General features: G+C 40.1%; 3 protein-coding genes across 3 annotated transcripts; 1 reads left to right on the top strand and 2 right to left on the bottom strand.

Annotated features, from left to right (window-relative positions):
* The first annotated feature begins 1,998 nt into the window (after window positions 1–1,998).
* On the top strand, window positions 1,999–8,941 carry LOC137124291 (gastrula zinc finger protein XlCGF57.1-like). The gene is made up of 2 exons (XM_067499176.1): window positions 1,999–2,585; window positions 3,599–8,941. Exons 1-2 carry the CDS (start codon window positions 2,453–2,455, stop codon window positions 5,002–5,004), a joined length of 1,539 nt encoding a protein of 512 aa, XP_067355277.1. The 5' UTR covers window positions 1,999–2,452; the 3' UTR covers window positions 5,005–8,941.
* Window positions 8,942–9,082: 141 nt separating this feature from the next.
* On the bottom strand, window positions 9,083–15,089 carry LOC137124058 (gastrula zinc finger protein XlCGF57.1-like). Its single transcript, XM_067498716.1, has 2 exons — window positions 13,408–15,089; window positions 9,083–12,395 (listed from the first exon to the last, which is right to left on the bottom strand). Exons 1-2 carry the CDS (start codon window positions 13,484–13,486, stop codon window positions 10,741–10,743), a joined length of 1,734 nt encoding a protein of 577 aa, XP_067354817.1. The 5' UTR covers window positions 13,487–15,089; the 3' UTR covers window positions 9,083–10,740.
* A 151-nt stretch (window positions 15,090–15,240) lies between these two features.
* On the bottom strand, window positions 15,241–19,507 carry LOC137124657 (CD209 antigen-like protein E). The gene is made up of 6 exons (XM_067499787.1): window positions 19,321–19,507; window positions 16,898–17,002; window positions 16,534–16,659; window positions 16,300–16,451; window positions 15,985–16,106; window positions 15,241–15,718 (listed from the first exon to the last, which is right to left on the bottom strand). Exons 1-6 carry the CDS (start codon window positions 19,409–19,411, stop codon window positions 15,556–15,558), a joined length of 759 nt encoding a protein of 252 aa, XP_067355888.1. The 5' UTR covers window positions 19,412–19,507; the 3' UTR covers window positions 15,241–15,555.
* Window positions 19,508–22,046: the final 2,539 nt, after the last annotated feature.

Below are 22,046 nucleotides of genomic sequence, written 5' to 3'. Positions count from 1 at the left end.
CATCCTGTGTTGTCTGGCTACACTCCACACTACTAATACTTTGCAGTCACTGATCTCTTTCAGATTACAACTTCTACACAAGATGTCGTCCACCTGACCTCTTCTACCTCCGCTTTTATATGTCACCCTATATTCCTGCCTCTTCTGGAAGAAAGTGTTCACTACAGTCATTTCCATCCTCAAAGTCTACCATCTTCACTCTCCAATCAACACTCTCTCACCTCTGGAGATGCTCTGCATCACTTCATCTAACTCAGTCCAGAATTTCTCCTTCTCTTCTAACTCACATCCTACCTGTGGGGCATAACCCCTAACAACATTGAACATCAGCCCTTCAATTTACAGCTTAAGAATCATCAACCTGTCTGATACTCTTTTCACCTCTAGAACATTCCTCATAAACTCCTCTTTCAGGATAACTCCTACTCCATTTCTCCTCCTATCTGACCCATGGTAAAACAACTTGAACCCTGTTTCTCAGCTTCTAGCCTTGCTACCTTTCCAACTGGTCTCCTGGACACATAGTATATCCAACTTCCTTCTCTGCATCATATCAACCTTCCTCCTCTCCTTCTTCGACCGACAGCAGCTCAATTTCCAGCGGTACCCTGTAGGTCAACAGCACCGGTGGCAGTCATTATTAACCCGGGCCCCGACCGATCTGGTATGGGAGTCATTTTGGGTGTGAAAATCATGATTCACGTTTTTAATTTGGCATGTGTTTTACGTCTGATGCTCTTTCTGACACCACCCTTTGCATTTTTACAGACTTGGGACTGACACAAGAAGACACTGGCTTGTGTCCCCTTGCGGTTGTATTATGCTACAGATCTGTTGGCATTTAGTTAAAATGTGTCATTAATTGTTAACCTAGTGTGTTTGGTTAGCCAGGGATTTAAGTTAGTGTGGCTTTGTTTTTTATAATTATATATAATATAAATTAAGTTGTAAAATACCAATGGGAGTTACTGTGGTCTGAGTATAAATTAGCCAGGTGCTGTTTTATTGTAATCAGCCATGTGGAACTGATCTGACACATCTGAATTAATAACAACGAATGTGCAAGCACATAAAACAGTAAAGAGAACAGAAAGTGTAGGAATGAGACCTGATTCCCCACTGACATTTGTTTTTGAACCTTCGAGCCAGACGGGCTACATCCAGCCCTGTGTGGTGGCTCTTGAAGCACTGAATCCAGTCTGACTCTGCTGCTTGTTAAGCTCTTCCAAGTTTTTGACTTGGCTTCGACAACCGTCTTAAGTCCGTGATCATTTCGTTTTTTTGTCCACATTTTCCTACCACACTTTTTCTTCCATTTAATGCTACATGACCCTCTGGGGTTTACCCTCCTCGTATAGGATGTCCATGATCATCCTCTGAACAACTGTCAAGTAATCAGTCTTCTCCATGATTGTGTCCACTGAGCCATGCAGAGATACACATTATTTATACTGTATGAATAGTAATTTACTCTAACTGGCAATTAAATATTCTAATATTTTGAGATCCTGGATTTTGGATTTGATTTTGGATCTGATTGAGGTAATTAGTCAAATACATTTTAGATGTTAAAATGCATAAATTAACGTCCATCAGAACGTCTCAGCCTTCACCTACAGCTGAAAATCTAACAAGATTCTGTTTAAAACAGACAAAAGCAACAAATCATCTCATTTGAGACTAAACTCATTTTACTGAAAATCACAAACTAAAACAATCAATTATCAATTATGTTGTCAGTTCACTAATGCATTAATAAATGCACATTTTCACAATACAATAATTATTTAAGTAAAACAAACTGGTTGTGTGTAACCAGAACTGAGGACAAGAATGAAAAGAATAATAACAACAATAATAAATTGATTTTTACAAACAGTCCGTAAAAAACACAAATCAGTCAGTTCTATTTGAAAATAAATTTGTTTAATGTTTTTAAAAACTCTCAATATGCAGATTAATTAGTATACAGATGATGTGAGAATAGGAAAACCCTCATTGAGTAATGGTGACATCTGAGAGTTAAACAGTTAAGTCACATTGAGTCAAGTGTCTCACTGTTGTTTTATAAAGTCTCCTGAATCTTCATACTTACACATTCGTACATATATATTTTTATTGCTACTGATCTCAAGAAGTTCAACAGTTTTTCCACCACTGATTGTCATACAAACAGCTTTTAATTTACAATAAACATGCTTTGGAAACGTTTTCCGGAAGTAAAGGTTGACTTCCGGGACCACCATGGGAGGGCAGTATTAGATCCAGTTGTGTCTATACTGCCAGAACACACAGAAGAAGAAAAAGAAGAAGAAGATGAAGATGAAGAAGAGCAGTTCGATGTTCAGGAGGATGACAGTCCTCAAATAATCGCTCATACAAACGTTTTACTGCTGTTTTTGTTTTTAATAATTACATATTTTATTCCGTTTTTTTCCTCTGATTGCTGAAAATGTCCAGACTCCAGAGTCTGAAGGCTTTCGTCAACCAGCGGCTAAATGCAGCTGTGGAGGAGATTTTTGGACATTTTGAGAGAACAATAACGGAGTATGAGGAGGAGCTGGGCCACCGCTTCAAACCGAGAGGTAACGTTTGCTGCTTTTTCTCCTCCTCTGGTGATGTAGAGAGGCAGTAATCCGCTGTTAGCTAAAAGCCAGTGAATCAGCAGCAGAACTTTACACTAAGACCCTAGACCTAGATCCTCTTCCTTTTTACATCAACAAATAAACCCGCGAGTTTCTCCAAAGATTCCTATTGTAACATGAACTAAAGTTCTGTCACAACGTAGATTTACGTCCACTTAACACAAGGAGACCTGCTGAGTTTTCTGATGCTGCAGGAGGTTCGTTTGTGTAAAAACGTGTTTAAAAATGGACCTAAGAAACAGGAGAATTCATTACATTATCAGTCATTTAGCAGATGTTTTTTTCCAAAGCGATTTACAGCTTAGCAGCAGACAATAGACAAAACTTAGGTGTTTGGTGTCTTGCCCAGGGATGCTTTGGCTTGTATCCAGGAGGACTGGAAGTCAAACCCTGTGGTTTGTGTAAGACTGCTCTGCTAACTGAGCAACAGCCCCAGAGGAAAGAATTTGCATTGACCAATAAAAGGCACTGCTGTAAATGAAACTGTCTGTGTGTGGGTTGTTTAACCCTAATCTGTTTTCATTTATCTCCACACTGTAATTTCTCATATTTAAACTGTCCAGACTATCACTGATCCCTCTCTGATGTTAGAGACTGAGTCGAGACAGATCCCCTGGTTGATCATTAGTTTAGTTATAACTTTGAGATGTTTACTCTGACTTATAAAAAGATGTCATGTCACTTCTGTAAAGCTGTGTTGCATGATCGTGAATCTAAATCTTTTCTGTCTATACTGGGAGAGGGATCTGTCTTCTTCTGCTCTTCCTGAGGTTTCTTTCATTTGTTACCCATTAAAAAAAGTGTTTGGGGAGTTTTTCCTGATTTGATTTATGGATCTAAGGTCAAAGGGAGTCGTCATACAGATTATAAAGTTCAGAGGGAATGTTGTGGTTTGCGCTTTGGTGTTCTAAATCACATTTGCTTTATTTCAGTAATTTCTTTATCTTCTGCAGACATCCAGCAGCTTTTGGTGACTGATGAGGAGCCCCCGTATGAGCAGCAGGACCCAGAGCCCCCCCACATCAAGGAGGAACGGTGGAGCAGTCAGGAGGGAGAACAGCTTCAAAGGATGGAGGAGGCTGATATCACCAATTTCTCACTCACTACTGTGAAAAGTGAAGATGATGAAGAGAAACCTCAGCCTCCAGAGCTTCATCCTAGTCAGACTGAGGACAACAGAGAGAAACAGCCTCTAACCAGCAGCTCAGCTCAAGACATAGAGACAGGAGCTGATGAAGAGGACTGTAGAGGACCACAGACAGACAGGAACTCACATCCTGATACTCAGTTAGAACCTGTTAGTGATGAAAGAACTTCACCTTTGTTTACAGCTGTGATGAAAATCAGTGATGACTGGACTAAAACCAGGGCTAACAATCCAGGTTTACTGGAGAACAGTGAATGTGAGCAATTTAGCTGCTCTGAGTGTGGTAGAGAATGTAGTCAAAGCTCAAATCTGAGGACACACGTGAGAATTCACATGGGAGACAAACCCTTTAGTTGCTTGGTTTGTGGCCAGAGATTTCTACAGAAGGTACATCTGGCACACCACATGGTGCATCACACTGGGGAGAAACTGTTCAGCTGCACATTTTGTGATGAAAGCTTCATTTGGCTGAATCAGCTCAGAAGCCACAGGTGTGTTGGTGAGACATTTCAGCAACCTGAGCAGAACAGAGAGACTGAGACCAGCAGCTTAACTCAACACATGGAGAGAGGAGCTGATGGAGTGGATGGTGGAGGTCCACCAACAGACAGGAACTCACATCCTCATACTCAGTTAGGACCAGGAACTGTTGTTAAGGCTTCATGTTTTTCTGCCTCTGAGACTGAAGCTTATGGAGGCAATTCTGGTGTAAATCATGTCAAGAAACCTTTTAGTTTTTCTGACTGTGCTAAATCCTTTGTGCATAAGACCCCTGTGCGATGTCTGGCAGGAGAAAAACCTTTCAGCTGTTTAGTTTGTAATAAAAGCTTTTCATGGAGACGACAGTTGAAGAGACACATGAGAATCCACACAGAGGACACAAACTCATCTGAACAAAGGAAGGAAAGTTTCATCTGCACTGAGTGTGGAAGGAGATTCGTCTGTAAGACGTATCTGAAGGGCCACATGAGAATTCACGCAGGAGAAATGACAAACAGTTGCTCAGTTTGTGGGAAATGCTTTGTTCTGCGCTCACACTTAAATGAGCACATGAGGAGCCACACGGGGGAAAGACCCTATAGCTGTCAGGTTTGTCACAAACTCTTCAGGTACAGTGGGAATCTGTGGAGACACATGAAGATCCACTCCAGAGAGACGCTGCTCAGAGGTGGCGGTACTAACACACAGGACCAGAACCAGCCAGGAACTTAGGCCCAGTTCCAGAAAGTGACTACTATTCATCCTCAGGTTGTAACTATGACAGATCAGTTCCTTGTAACATGGTGGTTTTACACAGCTGGACCAGTGTCTAAGGAAACAGTGTGAGATAGGACTGAGGGTGTTTCCCCTGCCCCCACTTTACAACCCATCACTGCAGACAACCGCAGACCCAGCATTTAGTATTTAAAAGCATCCCTATATGTTAAGGTCACCTCCAGCAGTGATGCGACAAGAACTGACCATGGTCTCAGGTCATAGCTAACTGAGTTACTGACATAAAGAGTGAGTTCACTTTGACTAAAGATGTTGAGAAGCTTTGTAATTTCTAACTTTATTTATGAAATATGTCTGAGTGATGTCTGCGGCTCCAGAACACTACAGGATTTAACTGCTACAGCTAAACCTGGTGAACATTGTCTCTGAGTTCAGTTAGTGAGAAATGAAACAGGGGTGTGGACACACTTTTTAAATGGCCTCTGTCCTGTTTGGATCAACACTGAAACTGCTTTCATCTGCAGCCTTTTAATTGACTACTTTAAAAATGTTTTCTCTTGTTATAAGTGACTGTGACTGTGTGTAGACTGATGGAGCCATGTGATCAAATGCACTTTAAATTAAATCTACAACAAAGTACAGAATATGATGAGTTGTGAAGCTACTTTACATCTTTACATGTGAGCCAGAAACTAAATTACACAATATTTATGGTTTTCAGTAAAAAAGACATTTGATGTATATGAATGTTTTCCTGTAACACAGTTCTGAACATAGTTGTTTCAAATACTGCTCACAGTTTATCTGTGAGACCAGCCTAGAACTTTGACCCAGGTAGACCAGAACCACAAACGTGTGATCATAACTCAGTTGTGTTGCTGAGAGGAAAAATATTATGGGATGTAGACATGATGCAGGCCAGTCGGTTTCTCTTAAAAGTCTGAAAATAAAATAAACTACAAGAATTTTTCTTAATCAAAAAAGAAATTGTACTTTTCCGCATTTTTATATTTTATATCTTTTTATATTATTAAAAGTTGCTAAGTAACAAGTTTGAAGTTTTATTTAAATTCAAATTTACCTCAAAAAGACCTGCCCCTCCTGTGTTACATAACCTGGAGTCACAGCACTCAGCCTTTGTATCACAGAAAACTATCACTTCCCATCCTTTCTAAACATATAAAAGCTGATCTATGATTTACTGAGCTGACATCACATTTGATTCTAAACATTCGAACTGCTTCAGTTCCTCTGAAAAAAATCACTCAAATGAGCCTTTAATGTTTAACATTTTGCTGTGAAGCTTTTAAACATATTAAATATTTGAGAAAAAATGAGAAAACAGCTGGACAAAGATTGTTCTATAAATATACAAACAAAGTTCAGTTAAGACATTTATTTAAGAAATATGATCATGAATCCATAACAGATGTCCGTTTAGAAAGGAAAATATTAACTTAAAAAGTAACTTTGAGACACATAAACTGAAGCTTCTACTGTTTTCTTTCCTGTTTCTTTCTGAACCTTCTGCTGCCAATGGTGGATATGAGGAGCCAGCCACACACCGATGGTGTTTGAGCTCCGTGAACCAGCAGAAGTTTTGGTCACTAGGAGTGTGAGTGTGTTCTAGAGTGTGAACCATCATGTAAGACTGCATACTAGCCTTGTGTGCATATTTTTTACCACAGCTTGGACAACTTAAGGGTTTCTACCCTGTGTGAGTCCTCATGTGTATCTTTAGATGAGATTTGTAAAGGCACATTTGACCACAGACAGAGCAAAGAAATTGTCTGTCTTATCTGTGGTCCTTCATGTGAGCTTTTATATGGTAAATGTAGAGAAAGATCTTACCACACTCAGAGTAGCTGAAGGTTTTTTTTTACTCTTCTTTAGTTGTCAACAGCTGCTGAACATCTGCAGGACTCACTAAAATACAGAAACACGTTGTAGAAAACCATACCTGACATGGCAACATGTCGTGTGATTAGGTTTTTCTATACATAAAGTTTTTCACTTAGATTTCTAAAGAAACCAAGTACTAAGTCACAGTATAATTACAACATATACTCATTATATACATATATGTAGCAGAGTTGTCCAATACCCAAAAACATGAACAGTAAATTCTTGTCGATCTAACCTGGAACCATGAATGGTTTTGGAAGGATATTGATCCTGAAGGAAATTCAAAAGGCAATTAAATTTTTTTAATTTCCGGTGTTTTAGTTTAACAGCTTGACACCCTGACAGAGGTCTCTGCACTGATATAATGTCATGTACTCCAATCACAGCCACTAACTGGGAAAGAAAAAATTGGATGGTTACACTTTGGCATCTACAACAAAACCAGAAGCTTCAAGTTAGGAGCCTCAAGTTGTGTCAGGATGTCTTCCTGACACAATGCAGAAATTTAATGTTTTCATTTTTATTGGGTCCAGCACACATCAAGAAAGAGCTGCAGCACAACCGAGTAACCATAGTCGTGTTGTTAATTCTATGTCAGTACGGTATCGATCTGTAGTTAAAAATACTACTCTAAATGTACTTTCCAGCAACATGTTAGCAGAAGCTAGCTGTTTGGATAACACTGACTTAGCACTGAGCTGATTTTCAACTTGCTCCTCAACGGTTGAAATGGGGTTTGAAATCATATCAGGATACTGGTCTCTGTAAAGGTCCCAGCAGATCCCTGTGAGCCCCCGTTTACAGCAGACTGTCAAGTTCTGAATCTGGACACTGATCTTTTGGTTGTTTTTACACCTGTATTATATAGTTTCTCGGCTCCTGTAGCAGCTGCAGCCTGCTGCCACAATGATCCGGAAACTAAAGATTTGACTTCCGCTCCACTTGACTTCCAGTAATCAACCCAAAATAAAGCCACCAATTTTGTTCATTGACATTTAAAACAGTGGTTTAAACTAAGTATATTTACTAAATCACTGTACTTACTTGTTACACTTAATAACTATGAAGTTGGTTACTTTAACAGTCTAATAAATATAATTAATATACATAATACTAAAATATTAATAATATTAGTATATATAATATTATAACATAATAATAAGATGTTACAGATAAAAAATTGAGCAGCTATTCTGCAGTACATATTTAAAATCAAAATTACTGACACAAAAACATCATCATTAAAACAGGGTCATTATATCAGTTCATTGAAGACGACGGCAACTTTAAAGTAATGACCACAATAATAATTATAAACCAACAACATCATATTTACTGATGTGAAATAAACTTCTTTGAGTTCTAAGAGTCCTACGCAGTCCCTTTTCTATAGTATTTTATGAATTAATACTTTTATTATTTTTTAAGTTTTTTCTTTTATAATTTAAGTAACATTTTGAATGTAGGATTTTTACTTGTAACTGGTACTATATTTAGGTAAATGCTCTGAGGACTTTTACACCATCGCATTTAAACAAAATTTGTAGTTTAAATTTGCCTGGGGATCATTTTCAAGAACATTTTAGTGAGTGGAACAGACAGAAAAATGCATTTCTAAACCTGACTGGCTTATTAGATTTTAGACACAAATGTAAGGCAAACTGCTTTAAAAACAAAGATTAGACTTGGGTGCAAAAGTGGATTATTTCTTGCTATCACCAGCAGATGTCGCCATGTTATCTGTTAAATGCTTCAGAAGTGTCAGTTTCTGCTCCACCAGGCGAAACCTTCAGAAACCAGGTGAACAATGCAGAGTCTTTCCACACACGATTTACCATAAACACAAACTGTGACGTGTCATCGGTTCTGGTTATTTGCAGACAGACAAAATAAACATTGTGATGGTTCAATCTCATGTGCAAAGAACTTCTGATCTTCAAAAGAAATTACAAAAGTTAATGGCTTTAATAAACAGAGAATCTTTACTACTGTATTTTTCTACTGTTCGTATCACTGCTCCAATACATATTCCACTACTAAAGATATTTAAAAAGTCAAAGCCTGTTTAACCCCTAAGAAGCTCTTTGTATATTTCAAGACACACAGAAAAATGAGGTGGTTAAACAAGTAACTGACAATAAATGATGTTCAGTTAAAGACAAAGACAATAACGTGTCCATTATAAATTTATTGAAAATTTTAAATAATTCTATGGCCACTATGATCTCTTCAAGTCCTTTTTGCACATTTAAAAATGAAAACTCCATACACTTTCTTGTGTACAGGGGTAACACTGTGTTTCTGCTTACTTTACAGTTCCGGTCTGTTTTCTGGGGTCCTGTGAACTTTGTGACTAAACAATGAGGATTTATTTTAGCACATAATTCAAACTTTTGTTAAAGTGATAGGAATTCAAAAACAGCTAATAATAGTCAAACACAAACATCCCAGCAGCTGCACATTAATTTGCAAAGTCATGAATGTTTTCAACTTAATAAAGGAGGAACACTCTGTAAAGTTAATTTCCCTCAGTGTGTCTGGTTGATGTGTTTGGAATAGGTCTACTAGCTAATTTAGGCTGCAGTCCGACAAAACAGACCAAATGTGAGAAGTGGAGGTTCAATGTTGTTTTAACACCTGTATGTATACATTTTTATTTCCAGAATATTTACAGAGCCGAGGAAAAAACAAAAATAGAAGGTTCTGATACAGAAGTAAAATGTTCCTGACCTGTGCATCAATGGTAATAACTATAAGTCTGCATTGGAACAAAACCCTTCTCAACAGTTTTTAGTAAAGATAAGAACAGTATGTTTTTTAAAACTTATGTTATCTGCCTTTAATGATCGTTTGCTGTGAGCTTGAGGCTTCACCCCAGGTCACTTCAGTGACTGCTCCTCCTTGGACCTGGCAGTTGTTGTAGTCCTATATTTTACTCTGAAGAACACCCACACTAACAGTTTAGTGAGGAACATACACCCCACACTTTCTGTTTATACTAAATGATTCCGAAATGATGATTCCAGGGAACTGGGATCTTACAGAAACTATGATAAAATGTTACTTCAGAGGAAAAGAAAATGGAGGCAGACTTTTGAGGTTAACTAGCAAGTTGGCTGATAATACCTCTTCGTGTTTTTTCATACAGAGAAACAAAAGGGAAGAAAAAAAATTGTAGTAGTCAGTGTATGTTTTGAATCAGGAATTAAGTTTGATTCTTATCTCAAACCCAGTTGTTGCTCCTGCTGCTACATGTAAACATCATCTTTTTGGTGACACTTCCCAGCCAGCTCACTCCCATTAGCTGTCCCTGGTTTCCGTTCAACGATCTGTTGCCGTTACTTTCACACTACAGGATTTCTAGGATTGAGTCAGAAACCCCCACACACTAAAGGATCGTTCAAATCATCAGCCTTGAGTTGAGAAATATTCCCCCAATTATCCTCTAGTATGGTCCTATCCTAAGAAACACAATCAGGGAAACATCGATTCAGTTTGGGATGTACTCCTGGACAATCATAAGCCAAAGCTCACTGATCAACAGACCTAGATGAATGAGAATCTTTACTGACATTTCAACAGAAAATGTGAGTGCCTGCTGTTAGTTCATAAGTCTGCAGCGTTTGTTTGCTGTTCGTTCGCGAGTGTTTGCTGTTCAGTTAGTCACAAGAGTCAAATCCTTAAATTTCAGATTAGAGGTAAATAATGTGCACAGTAGCTTGTTCACATAGACTAACACTTCTTGCTTGAAGTCAAAAAGACATTATTCACGTAACACTGTTGTAAACATATGTCCTTAAATTGTGTGATGGCATTTTGACAACAGGATTAAACACAAGTGTGATTTTTGACGAGTAACTTCTTATTGAATCCTTTGCCACAAACACTGCATTTATATAGTTTTTCCCCTGTGTGAATCGTCATGTGCTCTGTAAGGTGTACATTCTGTTTGAAACTCTTTCCACAAACTGAGCAGCTAAATGGTTTCTCTCCTGTGTGAATTCTCATGTGTGTCTTCAGGTTGCCCTTCAGGCTAAAGGCTTTACCGCACTCAGTGCAGCTGAAGGATTCCTTAGCAGGAACCTTTTTCCCTGGTTGGTTTTGTAACTGTGAGGACTCACCCACACACTTGTGGGTTCTGAGCTGCGTATACCATGTAAATCTTTTGCCACAAACACTGCAGACGAAGCGCTTCTCTTCTGTGTGGATTGACATGTGCAGCGTCATACGTCTTTTATGTGCAAATCTTTTATCACAAAATGGGCAGCTAAAGGGTTTTTCCCCAGTGTGAATCCTCATGTGTAGCTGCAAAGTTCCTTTCTGACTGAAACCTTTGCCACAAAACGAACATTCAAATGGTTTCTCACCTGTGTGAATTCTCATGTGAGCCAAAATGTTGCCGCTGCAGCTAAAACGTTTTTGACAAACTGAACAACTAAATGGTTTCTCTCCTGTGTGTGTTCTCACATGGTTCATGAGATGGTCCTTACGACAAAATGTTTTCCCACAGTCTGAGCAGCTAAGGGACTCCTTGTCAGAATTACATTGTAAATCACTTCCAGATTTGTCATCATATTTAAGAAAGTTTAAATCTGTCTGAGGTTTGCCACTTTCCTTCCAACAATCAAGACTGACTACCATCTCAGGTTCTGGGGGTTTAGTTTCAGTAACTGGTGATAAATGTGGATCTGGATCCTGGTTCCTGGATGGTTCCGATTCTGTGCAAATGTTGACCATTTCATTAACAATACATCTGTTTTTTTTCTTTCCTGTGTGGATTCTCATGTGCCTGCTAACATCCCCACTGTATCTAAAGTGTTTTTTACAGATGGAGCAGCTGAATGGCTTTTCTCCTGTATGAAGTCTCATGTGGCTGATTGAATTTCCCTTTTGAGAAAATCTTTTACCACAAATAGTGCAGCTAAATGGTTTCTCTCCCGTGTGAATTCTCATGTGTGCATTAAGATGTGGCTTGCGGCCAAATCTCTGACCACACTCAGAACAGCTGAATGATCTCTCTATGGCGTTAAAGTTAAAGTCAATAACAGTAACTTCATTCTTTTTCAGAGACTTTAAACTTGACTGAGCCTTCTCAGTGTCTTCCCAGTCTCCATCACTGATCTCAGTCTCTGAAGAGTCTGAAGCCTTTTCATCCGTCAGTGGTTCTAAATCAGGACCTGAGATCCAGTCTGGTTCGGATCCTTTTGCATAATATGTGTTCTCCTCAGTCTGACTCTGATGAAGCTGTGAAGACTGAGGTTTCTCTTCATAATCTTCAATCTTCACAGGGAGAGCAGTGGATGGGAACTTGTTGATATCAGCCTCCTCTAGCCCTTGAAGCTGCTCTCTGTCCTGGCTACTCCACAGTTCCTCATTTTCCTCTTTAATGCGGAGGGGCTTTTGGTGGTCCTGGTTCAGACTGGGGCTCCACTCCTGTTGATCCTCTTCACCAACAATCACTTTTCGGACATCCAAAGGTAAAACTTAAACACAACCAGACAAAAACCTCTGTTAAACAATTTTGACATTTAAATTTAGTTACAAAAGTTACTCGACACTCAGCAGCAACAAATCAAGAAAACAACAATGTTCCAGAAAAGCCATAGCATATGTAATAACATGGGCCTAAACATGAAAAGGAGCTTCATCTGTCAGCATGTTTGTTGCATACACATACAAACCCTAACAAGGGTTTATTCACACTGATGTTCCAAATCACCTGCGTACAGAAACATTCTTGTTCCTGTTCCATAATGTGTCATCATATGACAGAGCAGGAAAGGGTGGAAGGAGACTACAGCAATGCTGAAATTTTATATCAGGAACCACATGTTTCAGTAAAACACAATGACAACCTTTCATGTTTTTGTTGCACAGCTACTGATTAATCCTTAAAAAAACTTTTTTTATCTGTAATCTTGCATTACTGCACTGTCACATTCTGGTCACATTCACCAGATAAACTTCAAACTAGTTCCATAAAACAGTGTTTCCAACCTGCCCACAGCTGATTACCTGGATCAGGTGTGTTAAGTCAAACAGGAGCTGGAAGATACCTTCTTACATGAGGGTGGGTGGGTGAAGATAAAGGGAATTGGTATCTTCCAGCTTCTGCTTGAGTGAAAAAAACCTGATCTAGGTAACTGACAGGAGATAGGACAGGGATAGTTGGACAACAAGCAACACTGTCATACTGTCCAGGTTTGAGAATCCCTGCCATAAAGGATTCTGAATTGGAGTCAGGTTCAGTACCAAACCTCAGAGCAGGTTTATTTTACTGCAGCTGGATCCTTTCACCAGTAAAAACTATTTATATTATTGCAGCCCTGTGTCCGCTCCCTTCTGTCAGTAACAACGGGACAACAAATAAAGGAAAATACTCAGAATCATTACCTTAAAACAGTAAAACCTAATGTCGAGTTTTTCCTTCGCACGCTGTCACTCTAGCTAACGTTAGCTTAGCAGCATTAGCAGAGCAGTAAAACCCGAACAAACCTTCTCCTCTCGGGGACGTTTCAATATTAAAACCGTCATCCAGCGGTTCGACATGTTCCTCCATCTTTAATCTCTTCATTACACCCAGTAATAGCGTTTGTTTTTCCGTTATTTACGTTCAGCTAACTGCTTCACTGGGCTCACTGGCCGCATCCTTTCTGTAGGGAAAATTGGAACTTCCGCGGTGAGTTTCAAAATAAAACCCTTTTCATTCGCAGAACAAGTCCACAGCTTGTTTCAAAGTGACAGAGAATATGGTTAATAAAGTAATTATGAAGCTGCTGTTTGCAGTGTTTCCACTGAAAATGATAAACTATTCTGAAGTCTTCTAAACAAATAACTTGTCAGTTATTTTCTCAAATAATCAATTCATTGTGTTTTTTCAACATAAAATAATTTAAAGGTGTTTTCCCTTTTTAATTTCTACACATTCTAAAAAATAAAATGTATATTGTTATGCCCACATACTGACTTTTCTATTTATTTGTATGTTTCCACTGGTTTTCAGTGTGATGAGCACTGGTGGATGAATTTATTCATTTTGAGTGTAAAGATTCACCACCCTCTTCTTCTTTTCCTTTCAGCTGTTCCCTTTCAGGGGTCGCCACAACGAATCATGTGCCTCCATCTAACCCTGTCATCTCTCACTACATCCATAAATCTCCTCTTTGTTCTTCCTCTAGACCTCCTGCCTGGCAGCTCCAACCTCAGCATCCTTCTACCAATTTATTCACAGTTTCTCCTCTGAACACGTCCAAACCACCTCAATCTGGCCTCTCTGACTTTATCTCCAAAATATCTAACATGAGCTGTCCCTCTGATGTCCTCATTCCTGATCCTGTCCATCCTCGTGACTCCCAAAGAGAACCTCAACATCTTAAGCTCTGCTACCTCCAGCTCTGCCTCCTGTCTTTTCTTCAGTGCCACTGTCTCTAAGCCGAACAACATCTCTGGTCTCACCACCGTCTTGAACATCTTTCCTTTCATTCTTGCTGAGACTCTTTTATCACACAACACACCTGACACTTTTCTTCACCCGTTCCAACCTGCCTGCACTCGCCTCTTCACCTCTTTTTCACACTCCGTTGCTCTGAACCATTGACCCTAAGTACTTAAAGTCCTGCACCTTCTTCACATCTGCTCCCTGTAACCTCACTGTTCCACCTGGGTCCCTCTCATTCACACACATGTATTCTGTCTTACTGCTGCTAACCTTCATTCCTCTGTTTTCCAGAGCAGACCTCCACCTCTCTAGATTTCACTCCACCTGCTCCTGGAGCTGTCATTTAATTTATTATTTAAAAATCATGGTTTCAACCTTTCTGATAATTCATCATATGTGAAGTTAGTAAGTTATTATTAAAGTGTAACAGAGATGATTGATTCTGATTCTCAGTCACAGTGATCAGGAACCATGTTAGTGAGTAGTTAGTGCTGTTAGAAGGTCCCTGGTTCAAATCCCAGGCCAACTTCAGCCTTTCTGTTTGGGTATTGTCCAGTTTCCTGTCAAAGTCCAAAAACATGCGTTAGGTTAACTGGTGACTCTAAATTACCCATAGGTGTAATGGGAGTGTGAATGGTTGTCTGTCTGTGTGTGTCTCTCAGACTGGAGACGTGTCCAGGGTTGACCCAACCTCTCGCCCTATGACAGCTGGGATAGACTCCAGGCCCCCATGACAATGGATGGATTTATAGTTAGTGTGATTCTAAGTGACTGTAACTGATCTGCAGACTGAAGCTGATAAGTCACAGCTTTATAACTGATGCCCTCCGGTGTCAAACCCTTCGTGTAGGTTTATGTTAACTTTGCTATAGTCATCACAACAAGACACATGACTGTTCATGTCATTTTTATTTTTCCTTTATGTTACACTGAAACTCATTTGATTACCAACTGGATGTGATTCAGATTCAGATGAAATGTAAAAAAAAAAAACACTAACTGACATCTGATGTTCATATATGGTTAAAATCAGGCTCCTCTATCATAGAAACCACTTCTGTTTGAACGAATGTGAAGCTGACATCACACAGTGTTGAATCTTTATTTTTAGACACCATCTTGTGAGGATTCCCTGTTTTTGTCTTCTCTCTGCTGAACTATTCCCTCACAGCTGTGTGTAGCGTCCAAACTTCCTGTTGTGTGACTCAGTTAAGCTGAATTGCAGCCATCTGGCAGATCCTTTTGTAAATGTGCTCACAGGGAACGTCGAACCACGTCTTGGAGTGGGTGTTCAAGGTGGCACAGTCCTCCCCGTGCTCCCCCCCTGACAGGTGGTTGTCTGGCTCTGAGCTCCACTGGTCCCAGTATCTGGAAATAGACAGACATGCTCTGAGCCTGATGGAATGTTTGACAGGGACATGTGATGGGTTTACTACTTCACACTTTAACAAACAGCTTTTTTTGCTTTAGACAGAAAGTAAAGTAGATTTACTGCACTGCACTTTCTTTACCAACCAGTCGATCAACACGGTCTCAGACTCTTGTTCTAAATTAGTTCATCCATGAGTCCAAAAATGTTTCATCAGTTCAGGGACATGAAAACTAGTGTATCAGTAAATCAGGAGATATTGTACTTGTGCTGCAGTGTTGTGTTGTCCACCCATCTCCAGTCTCCTTCCTTATCGATGTCAGACAGGCCGATCCAGTAGTGATAATCAAACCCACCTATTCTCTTGGCTTCTTTCTCCACAGTGTCCTGCAGAAAAAAAAAAAAACACACACACACACATGAACCATCTTCCTGACACTGTAAAACTCTGACATCACACTGAACATAAAATGTTCACATGTGCTCTTCTTGTTTGTCCAAGTCTCTTACATTTTATCGAAGCCACATTTTGATTATTTGTTGGACACACACACAAACACAGACACACACAGGGACGTACATGCTGCTCCATGCTGTGCAGGATGGTCAGGTGGGCACCCATGTCCTCACAGTTGGCTTTGCTCTTCATCCAGTCCAGTTTGTCATTGCTGAAGTAGTAACACTGGTCCCCAATGTGGAGCCACCGTTCAGGACACTCGCTGCACTGCTTTACTGTAGGTGAGACACATCTTATATGATTTGATCTGTTCTCATTAGTCCTCACCTGTCCTCATCTGTCCTTACGTGTCCTCACCTGTCTGTGAGCAGCTCTGTCCCAGAGAGCTGTAGTCATCACAGAGCTGGATGTAACGCTTCTGCAGAGAGTTTACTTTCAGGCCCAGAGAAAAGTCAGAGGAGACGCCTCTATCCATCGTGATCACTAAGACATACACAAATGGACAGAGACTTAGATGGACCCAATGTGTTACAGTTTTTGTTGTATGAAGTCTTCATTATTTTTCCTAAAACTGATCCAGGGACTTCCTGTAAGTTGAAGCCAGATCACTACTGTTTGCGTTGGACCACAGTAAAAGTTTGAAACACATCCTGGAGTCCAGTAACCACAGGAGGAGTAAAATGACAAATCAGCTGGATTGAGGAACAGAAGTTGAACTTACAGAGTACAGTGAGGATTATGTTGGTGCAGACAGAGACCAACAAGGCCACGAGGAGAGCAGCCCGACTCCTCAGACACTCGACGCCCCGCTTCAGTCCCTGAGAACCTGTTCACACAGTGACGGACAACGGTGAGGACAATCGAACAACCATCACTTCAGGCTCACTTCATAAAGACCTCCTCCATACCTCTTGGTTTGTAGCTTCTGAGAATCTGTATTTTCTACAAATGAATTCACTTCAGATATGTTTGTTTGTTCAGTAACTCACTGGCTCAGTTTTCTTCTGTACTCTGAATTAATTCACTTGGTTAAAAAGGAGCGGAGGCCTAATAGTACCACAGTAACACATATGCCCTGTTTACAAAAATACTCTTTGATACTTTGCTGAGAAATATGCTGTCTAACAATATATTTACTTTAGATGACATAACCTTGGCCTCCAATACTACGGTGAGGAACCTTGGAGTTATTTTTGACCAGGATTTGGCATTTACATCACATATAAGACAAATCTCTAGAACAGCCTTCTTCCACCTACGGAACATTGCTAAAATTAGAAGCATCCTGTCTCAAAGTGATGCCGAAAAACTGGTCCATGCATTTGTTACTTCTAGGTTGGACTACTGTAATTCCCTACTTCTGGGGTGTCCTAATAACTCCCTAAAAAGCCTTCAATTAATCCAAAATGCTGCAGCAAGAGTGCTGACTGGATTAGGAAAGAGAGATCATATTTCACCTTCACTAGCTTCTCTTCATTGGCTTCCCATAAAATCTAGGATAGAGTTCAAAACCCTCCTCCTTACATACAAAGCTCTTAATGGTCAAGCTCCATCATATTTAAAAGATCTCATAGTTCTGTATTGCCCGATTAGACCACTTCGATCCCAAAATACAGGCCTACTTGTGGTTCCCAGAGTTTACAAAAGTAGAATGGGAGGCAGAGCCTTTAGCTATCAAGCTCCTCTCCTGTGGAACCAGCTTCCAATCCAAATTCGGGGAGCAGACACCCTCTCTACTTTTAAGACTAGGCTTAAAACCTTCCTTTTTGATAAAGCTTATAGTTAAACTGCTCACTCAACCTGAACTAGCTTTTCTCTATACATTTACTTGTCACCACTGTATACCATTAATTCTATGTCCTACAACCTGTACGATGCTTTGTTGTTGCTTTTCTTGTTGTTTTCTTGTTGCTTTTTGTTGTTGTTTTGTTGTTGCTTTCGTTGCTCTTTTCTTTTCTTTCTCAACTTTCCACTCACCCCAACCGGTCAAGGCAGATGCCCGCCCACCCTGAGCCTGGTTCTGCTGGAGGTTTCTCCCATTAAAGGGAGTTTTTCCTCTCCACTGTTGCCTATGGCTTGCTCAAGGGGGATTTGTTGGGTTGCTTCTACATACTTGTGTAGTCTGGACTTTATTCTGTAAAGTGCCTTGAGATGACTTTGTTGTAAATTGGCGCTATATAAATAAAGTTGAATTGAATTGAATTGAATTTGCTGTGGCTCTTAACTGCTCAGTGGTAATTTCTCTTGAGGTACATCCAGCTGAGCTAAAGTGAACTGCACATACACGTGTGTACAGAGGTGGGATGAAATCTTCAAGTACAGGGCTGTTATCACAAAAATATTTTAAAGTATTCAAAGTAAAAGTACTTGTTAGGCAACCTTTCAGAAAATTATGATGTGTTATGTAAACCTTTAAGAAGCCCTGACCCTAACTAACTAAATTAACTCTAAACTAAATAACTACCCATAACCAAGAGGTCAAGGTGGAGCCAGCAGCCAGCACGTATTTACAGAATGAACATGTGTTTTAATCAGCAAAGTAATATATAACTGTAACTGTCAGATAAATGTAGTGTGCAGGTTAAGTAGTAGTAAATGTGAACTATGTTACAGTACTTACATTAAAGTTTAACTTGAGAAAAATATAAAAGTCAAAATCACATGTGTCACAAGTACCTGGACAGTCAGAATATCACATTACTGTAACTGAATTCTTTAACATGTTGGCAGCACCTGATCAGAGTCAAACATTGCACTTTTATTACTTTTGTTCAGTTTCTTTCTATGTTAGTATTTTTACAACAAATGCTGTAAAGTAACTAAGTCCTGTCCTTACATACAGAAGTACTTTACTTGATTATTTTATTTGACATTTTACTAATTCAGAGGGAATCACTTGCCTTTGTTACTGTGATACTCAGCTGAAGTTAGTTTACACATTAGTGAGTAACCATAGTAACTGTACTAAAAGAATATCAGATAGACTGAATTATCTGCTGCCATTGATTATAAGTTAGTACATTCAAGAGTATTCACAGTCGAGTACAATAAACGAAAACAGTTTGACTCTAAAATGTAATGAAGCAGATTTAACACTTTGAGTAGAGTACTGGAGTAAAGGTACTAAGTGTTGCCAACACGTACCGGGGCTGTGCTGGAGGACCAGCTCGTTCCCGTCACGTGTTGGTTCCTCGCTGAACTCCTGCAGACTTCTATAGGTGTCTCTGTCCTCCATGTCTGTTCTCTTGTGAAGAAGCAGCTGAGTCCTGCTGGGTGATGTGTGGAACCAGGTCTCTGTACTTCAGAAGAGGACTGCAAGGTTCTTTCAACATTCTCTTGGCACTGTGTAGTGGAGTTCCCTGTGTTGCACAATCTCTGGAGCTCTGTTTGCTATGGAAGTTTACTGAGGCCAAAAGTGTGAAAGTGTGCAACAGAACTTGCTCTCCGAGTTCAGTTGTCCAGGGTTTGACAGCATGCGAGTGTCAAATCAAGTCAAGTGGCTTTTATTGTCATTTCTACTATACACAGTAGTACACAGTAGAAACGAGATAACGTTCCTCCAAGAACCAAGGTGCTACAAACAACACAAGCTATGTAAAGTGCATCGAGTGCAACCAAGTGCAAACAGTGCAGACGAAAAATAGTACAGACAGACAGTGTAGACAGACAACAGAAGTAACACAGGACAGGACACAAAACCCAAGACAGTGCCGACCAGTAAACCTACTGTATACTATTTTACAGTACAGTACAGTACAGTCAAGTGTACTAAGGGTATAAAAAAGAGCAGCATGTAAACAGTATAGTGCATTTAAATGTCCAGCATGTAAACAGTGCAATTGCATTGGAATGTGCAAAAAACAGATTATACAAATAATACAAATAAATAATAAATAAGTGGTGGTGGAATGAGATGAGTAGTGAGTGATGAAAATGTGCTGAGTTCGGTTTGTAGTGTGTTTAAGTTCCATTTCAGTTCTGTGTGTTGAGGAGCCTGATGGCTTGTGGGAAAAAACTGTTGCATAGTCTGGATGTGGTGGCCTGAATGCTTCGGAACCTCTTTCCTGATGGCAGGAGTGTGAAGAGTGTGTGTGATGGGTGTGTTGGGTCGTCCACAATGCTGTTGGCTTTGCGGATGCATCGTGTTATGTAAATGTGCATAATAGAGGGCAGAGAGACTCCGATGATCTTCTCAGCTGTCCTCACTATCCTCTGTAGGGTTTTGCAATCCGCGACGGTGCAGTTCCCAAACCAGGCAGTGATGCAGCTGCTCAGGATGCTCTCAATGGTCCCTCTCTAGAACATGGTCAGGATGGGGGGAGGGAGATGGGCTTTCCTCAGCCTTCTCAGGAAGTAGAGACGCTGCTGGGCTTTCTTGGTGATGGAGCTGGTGTTGACTGACCAGGTGAGGTTGTCTGCCAGATGAACACCAAGGAATTTGGTGCTCTTGACCATCTCCACTGAGGATCCATCGATGATCAATGGAGAATGGTCGCTCTGTGCTCTTCTGAAGTCCACGACCATCTCTTTAGTTTTGTCAACGTTCAGAGACAGGTTGTTTGCTCCACACCAGGCTGTTAACCGTTGCACTTCCTCTCTGTAATCTGAGTGGGGGCAGGTTTGGATCTGTAGGAGCCGATTTGAACAGGAGGAGGACAGAGTCGTTATTGAAGTGAGCAGAAAGTTCATACTGCAAACACAGTAGCTCTCACAACTGGGTTTGTGTTCTCTCAGATGTTTTGGCACTAAGTTGCTACCATAAAGCTGAAAATGGGAGTGAGGTGCCAGGAACTGAAAATAAAATATGTACTAAAGACAAGAGTTTAGCAACAGCAGAGACATTTGTATCCCACGAACACCCTGTGAGGATCAGGGCTGAGTCAAACCTCAGTCTCTGCCAGCTCTGATTGAACAGCCACAATCCAACCTGCCAGATCTCCAATGGCAACGTTTTTCCTGTGACGCTTTAAAGCAGGTCATCAGTAGTTTCACTGCTGCTCCAGCACAGTGTGTTCCTGTGTACATAAACAGGAACAGCAGTCATTACTTTAGTTGGAAACACTTTCCAAAACCACTGTAGCTGAACATGGAAGAAATAATAAAATCAGAAAATCCGAGTGTTTCTTTATTTTCAAATACCAATGTTCAAACTTACAAATAGTCACAAAGGTCATTTTTAAGGCGTTGATTGAAAATGTTTCATGATGTAATAAATGATTCATTCAACCTTTCCACTTCTCAGTTCCTCTTTCTTGCACTACTTTGTGTATTAAAATTGACTGCATAAGGTTATCATATGTCCCTGGAAAATGGCAGCTATGAAATCTAATCATTTAACATTTGTGAAATGTTTGTTAGATGTAGTATATTATGTTTTAATAAAGTCTAGATTTAAAGTGAACATTAGTCTCCGTGTTTTATGACGAGCCAACTTTAAACCAACATGGCACAAACCGTTTTTAAGCAGCAGGAAGTTAGAGCCCTTCCTTTGAAGGTAATCAGGAAATATCTTGTGAAGTTGTGGCTGGCTCACGCTGATGGTGTTCAGCTGCAGAATTGTCAATGAACGTTTGTTGCACGTGTGTCTGTGAAAACCGTGTGTGAATAGCTTGTTTGTTAGCTTCGCAGCACAGCGCTAGTCAGAGCTGGTGTGTGATGGAGATCAAAGTGTATTATTACGGACAAAATGTCTGAGGTCCGAATGCCTGCGGCTGCTGAAGAGATATTTGGGCTGTGTGAAAGAACCATATCAGAGTATGAGGAGGAACTTTGTCGGTCCAAAGAGGAGAACGAGAGACAGAGGAAACTACTGGACGCTGTTTTCAGTCCTAAGCTCCGCTTAAACAGAACACGTTCGTCCTTTTAACCTT

The sequence above is a fragment of the Channa argus genome, chromosome 1, assembly GCF_033026475.1.
Source record: "Channa argus isolate prfri chromosome 1, Channa argus male v1.0, whole genome shotgun sequence".
NCBI classification, from domain to species: domain Eukaryota; kingdom Metazoa; phylum Chordata; class Actinopteri; order Anabantiformes; family Channidae; genus Channa; species Channa argus.
Note: the sequence above shows the minus strand (reverse complement) of the source record. Positions and strands in the feature narration are given on the sequence as shown.